The 5,752-nt window shown below is 50.3% G+C and overlaps 1 protein-coding gene across 1 annotated transcript; it reads right to left on the bottom strand.

Moving 5' to 3' along the window:
- Positions 1 to 1,336: 1,336 nt before the first annotated feature.
- LOC129327593 (uncharacterized protein K02A2.6-like) lies at positions 1,337 to 3,662 on the bottom strand (the record flags this gene model as incomplete). Its single annotated transcript, XM_054976347.1, has 3 exons — positions 1,337 to 2,368; positions 2,937 to 3,141; positions 3,214 to 3,662. Coding segments are annotated over 3 exons (1,686 nt in total), but the record flags the coding sequence as incomplete, so codon positions are not given.
- Between the last annotated feature and the right edge of the window lie 2,090 nt (positions 3,663 to 5,752).

The following is a 5,752-nucleotide window of genomic DNA, read 5'->3' as shown; positions in this document are numbered from 1 at the left end:
AAATGAAATAATACATCATGTTATTCAGTATTATGCAACCTTTTGTCACGTATGATTTTGATAATGTTAAGTATGTTTCTTGCTATGGATGAGTGATGGGTCCATAAGCCATTGGAAACTTTCCCTGTAACTTAAACGGTCAGTCTGTAGAGTTGCCAACAACAGGGTGGGAAATTCCTGATGATCTGGAAGGGGAAGCCTAGGGAGGGTGGGGTTTGGGGAGGGAGGAACCTCAGCAAGTTATAATGTCATAGAGTCCACCTGCCACAGTAATTTTCTCCAGGGCAACTGATTTCTGTGGTCTGGAGATCGGTTTTAATTGTGGGACATCCAGACCCCACCTAGAGGCTACCAACGCTACCAATCTGCCCCTTGGTTTCCCTTCTTCAGTCCTTGGGTGTTGATACATAGTTACTCTAGATCAATATAGTTATATATTAAATAGTGGGTTCAGACTTGAGGTAAATCAACAGCTCTTTATTCAGCATAACACACACAACACAAACTGAACAGAAACCCTCAATATATATATACAGCAGCTCCGCCCCCAGAATACTGATAGCCAATGAGAACACGTATTTTATAATACCATCGTTTGCATGACCCATATACAATGTAACTTATTTACAGCTCAGTGATTGGTCTTTATCTTGCCCTCCTGATTGGCTGCCATCCATAATTAGTAACCAATGATAGCATAGCCTTGAGTTCTCTTGCAAGCTAGAGTTTGACCAGTACATTACACTCCTCCCCCCTAGGTTAGAACTGACCTTCTAACAAATATAGTCTTTCAGGTGACTGGGAGGAGTCCGAGTCCGCTGAGACCGACGTATGGTCATTTGAGGCGAGGGACAATGTGAGTCCGGCAATTGAGCCGGTGTTGGTGTGGTTGTCAGCCCGTTACTTAAATCCACTCGGTTCTCGGGGGTAGCGCTTGCCTCTGCAGCCTGTGGGCTGAATGTTGGTGCATGCCGTGGTATAGATTCACTGTCCGTTCCTTGAGTGATGGTGTCCTGTACACTTGGCGTTGGTAAGCTCTCGGCCCCCATTGTCCTAGCCAGCCATCTGCGTCATAGCTGGTCCACGTGTCATCTTAGTTTCCTGCCATCAGTTGCGACAACGGCGTACGATACTGGTCCCGTTGCAGTGTCTACGGACGCAGGCACCCACGGCAGACATCCGCTGTAGTCGCGGGCATATACGAGATCTCCTGGCTGGAAGGTTCTTACCTCTCCTTCTGGCAGGGGCCTTTCCTCGGTCGATAGGTCGAGGTGCAGTCTGTCAAGAGTCACGGTGAGCTTCCTGTTCATCAGTAGCTCAGCGGGGCTACGGCCTGTCATGGAATGAGGTGTGACGTGTTGCTGCAACAGGAACGCAGCCAATCGCGACTGCCAGTCTCCTTTGCTGATTCCGTTGTTGTCCGCACCATCCGTTCTGCATGCCCATTGGTGGAAGGGTGGAACGGAGCAGACGTGACTTGCCTGATGCCGTTGTTGGCCAGGAACTGCTGGAACTCAGCTGATGTGAATTGTGTTCCATTATCCGATACTACCTTGTCAGCCAAACCGTGCATTGCAAACAGCTGACGTAGGGCCCTAATGACCACAGCAGTAGTCATTGTGGAGACAGGGACAACTTCTAGCCACTTTGAATAAGAGTCCACAACTATTAGAAAGGTTTGTCCCTGAAATGGCCCTGCAAAATCAATGTGGAGTCTCGACCAGGGTGCTCTTGCTGACTCCCAAGGATGTACTGGGGCTTGTGCTGGAGCTGGGCGTGTTTCCTGGCACGGCTGACAGGTGCGGACCAATTCCTCGATAGTCCTATCCATGCCTGGCCACCAGACATAGCTGCGCGCCATTGCCTTCATGCGCACTATGCCCGGATGTCCGCTGTGTAGTGCCTCCAGCACTTGTTGTCTCAGTTTGCTGGGGATTACAACTCTATTTCCCCATAGCAGACAGCCCTTGTGTACTGAGAGTTCGTGCTGTCTAATGAAGAACGGCCGAAACTGCTTGGCCAGCTGGCCTGATGGCCACCCCCTCCACACCCAGTTGAGAACGCGGCTGAGGGTGCGATCTTTAGCAGCATGTGACGCCACATCGGAGGCTCTGAGCAGTGGACTCGGCAAGTCTTCCAGCAGCATGATGTGATGAGCTGGAGATGGGTCGATCCCCTGGTCAGCCAGTGGCAGGCTGCTCAGGGCGTTGGCATGTCCCATTGCTTTGCCTGGGCGGTGCTGTAATTCGTAGGAGTAGGCAGACATGAACACTGTCCATCGCAGCATTCTGGGCGAAAGGATTTGGGGTGTTTGCTTGTCTGGAGCAAGTAATCCTAGGAGCGGTTTGTGGTCGGTTGCGATGAGGAACTTCCGGCCGTAGAGGTAATCATGAAACTTTTTTACTCCAGCTATAATTGCCAGAGCTTCCTTGTCTATTTGGGCATAGTTCCGTTCCACAGCCAACAAAGTTCTCAAAAAGTAGGCGATGGGCGCTTCATACCCAGTAGGCATTCTGTGGCTTAGAACAGCTCCGATACCATATGGGGAGGCATCGCAGGCGAGTACGATCGTTTTTTTCTCATCAAAGTATGTCAGCACGCTTTCGGACGACAGTAGTGTTTTTACCTTTTCGAATGTCACGGCTTCTCTTCTGCCCCACCCCCAGGGGGCGGAGGAATCAAGGAGGTGGTGCAGGGGCTCTGCGACTGACGCCTTATGTGGCAAGAAGGCGTGGTAGAAGTTTAATAGGCCCAGGAAGGATTGTAGTTCCTTCTTTGATCCTGGAGGAGGCACACTTTTAATGGCCCATACCTTTGCTGGTGTGGGATGTATACCGGCTGCGTCAATGAGGAATCCCAGGAACTCCACACTCTCAACAGCAAAATGGCATTTTTCTCTTAACCTTCAAGCCGGCGTTCTGTAGTTTGCGAAGGACACAGCGAAGCCTCTCTGCTAGTGCGCCTTCTGACTCTCCCGCAATTAGGACATCATCAAAGTATGGAATAATGCCTGGAATCCTGCGTAGAAGTCCTTCCATGATGCCTTTGAAAATTCCTGGGGCGACGTTGACACCGAATTGTAGCCTTTTAACCTTGAAAGCCCCCCAGTGTGTCACGATAGTTTGGGCTTCGGCCGTCGCCGTGTCCACGGGTAGCTGCTGGTAAGCCTGGGCCAGATCAAGCTTGGCAAAAATCTTTCCCCCTTGGAGCAATGCCAGGAGATGGCTCACGACCAGTACTGGGTAGGCTTGTTGCTGCAGGGCTTTGTTGATTGTGCATTTATAGTCTGCACAAATTCTGACCTCTCCATTGGGTTTTAGTGGTGTTACTATGGGAGTTTCCCATTTGGTGTGAGAAACTGGTTCCAGGATTCCCTGTTCAATCAGCCAATCCAGCTCCTCATCTATCTTTGGCTTGAGTGCAAATGGAACCCTGCGAGGCTTCAGGCAGATGGGGGCCACGGCTGGGTTTAGATCAAATGAGACAGGCGGCCCTGTGTAATTGCCAAGAGCCCCATCGAAGACTGCTGGGAACTCTCTGTCTACTGATGCCACCTCCTCACGATACAGCTGCTGCACGCCTGCGATTAGAATGCCGAGAGGTCGAAACCAGTCGAGGCCGAGTAAGCTAGGATGGTGGCCTTGAACTACCACTAATCGTAGTGGGCCAGCAAAGTCCTTGTACTTTATTTGGAATGTGCCGATGCCCATGATCGGCACGCGGCGGTCTTGGAAGTCTTTCAGCACCATGTCTGCTGATTCAAGATGAGATGTGGATGACTTTCAGCGTATCATCTGTAGTGTGTGCGAAGAGATGATGTATAACGCTGACCCTGAGTCGACTTCCATCTCACAGGACATGTTTTGGATCTTCACTGTCACCTTTATTTTGTTGCTGCTTGGAGGTTGTAATGCTTGCACCGATGATTCACTGGTCTGGGCTACATCAGCATGGCGTATTGTGATTGTGTGGCAGTCGCTCTTACGGGTTGATGCCTTTTTGTAGCCCGGCGCTGACTTGTGGCTGGACTTGGGCGACCCAACTTGGTTCTTTGCGGAGTGACAGGCACAAGCGATGTGTCCCAGTTTCCAGCAGTTCCGGCATTGTGCGTCCCGGAACCGGCATGACTTCCTCTAGTGAGGTCCCCTACAGCTTGCGCAAGTGGTGCCCTGAAATGTTGGTGCCCCCCCCCGTTTCTTGTTGTGGAACTTAGTTTGCAGTACCTCTTCCTTGTCATCCTCTGATGATGACAGGTCCTCTACGCACCCCTGATGTACCTTTTCGGACCTGCGGGATGGTGGTGGAGTGTGCCGGACCTCCTTTGCGGATTGTTCTGCTGCTTCAGCGGCGATGGCCTCATCATGTGCTGTTTTGAAGGTCAGCTCTTTCCTTGTGAACAGTTGCCTTTGGAGTTTTTCATCCCGCAGCCCACACACTAACCTGTCCTGAAGCGCCATCTCTAGGTCAGGAAAATTGCATTGCCGGGCTGCCTGTCAGAGGGCTGTGACAAATGCTGCTATGGATTCCCCTTGTGCCTGGTTGCGCTTGTAGAATGCGTGCCTGCTGGCTATTTCTGATGGCTGTGGTGAGAAGTGTTCTTTGAGTCTGTTTTTTATCGTGTCGAATGCTGTAGTTTGAAGCGGGGCTGGCGCCACTAGTGCCCGCGCTATATCAAATGTGGAACGCCCACACACGCTGAAGAACGTCGCTCTCGCGAGATCTGTGTCATCAATCTTGTTTGCCTCAAGGTAGAATTCAAACTGGGTAATGTATGATTCCCAGTCTTCGGCTGTTGGGTCAAACGGCTCCAAGTGGCCCTTAGCAGCCACGTCTGTCCTTGGGACAAAGTAAGTGTATGCCAGATGGGTGAGGCGACGATTCCTTGCCGGCAAGCGATTTGCTCTATTTCTTGGGGTTGCCTACCCAAGCTTAATATTTCAGTTCAGGTCTTGGGGCTGCATACTTAAGCACCCTGTTAGTGATTTCGCTCTGATGTTGGGGCTGCACACCCAATCAGAGATCCCATCCTCGTCGCCAGTATTAAATAGTGGGTTTAGACTTGAGGTAAATCAACAGCTCTTTATTCAGCATAACACACACAACACAAACTGAACAGAAACCCTCAATATATATATACAGCAGCTCCGCCCCCAGAATACTGATAGCCAATGAGAACACGTATTTTATAATACTATCATTTGCATAACCCATATGCAATGTAACTTATTTACAGCTCAGTGATTGGTCTTTATCTTGCCCTCCTGATTGGCTGCCATCCATAATTAGTAACCAATGATAGCATAGCCTTGAGTTCTCTTGCAAGCTAGAGTTCGACCAGTACATTACAGTATATGAATATAGTTTCAGGGGAAGAAGACATGTATCGTGCAGGGTCATGGAACTTATACCTTCAGTGGCACAGGGGAGTTGTTACTATACATGGGCATGAACAGGAAAAAAAAACCCTGAACATGGTGTTTGTTGTTCATTGCCATCCACGAACAATGAACACTGACAGACATGACCTGTTCCTGAACATGTTCGTTTGTTGTTTGTGGGGGCCAGCAGGCCGTTCTCCAGCCATCAAGATCCCTACCACACCACTCCCAGAAACCCTACCTGAGCAGGCGGCAGGAAATGTACCAATAATAAATAATAGCTTGGCCCCAGAGCCTGGCAGCAGCCCTGGAACCTGAAGGGGTAGATCCCTACCACACCACTCCCAGGAACCTGACCTGAGCAGGCAGCAGGA

The sequence above is a fragment of the Eublepharis macularius genome, chromosome 4 (assembly GCF_028583425.1).
Source record: "Eublepharis macularius isolate TG4126 chromosome 4, MPM_Emac_v1.0, whole genome shotgun sequence".
Classification (NCBI taxonomy): Eukaryota; Metazoa; Chordata; class Lepidosauria; order Squamata; family Eublepharidae; genus Eublepharis; species Eublepharis macularius.
The sequence above is the reverse complement of the archived record's forward strand: the minus strand, read 5'-3'. Positions and strand labels throughout refer to the sequence as shown.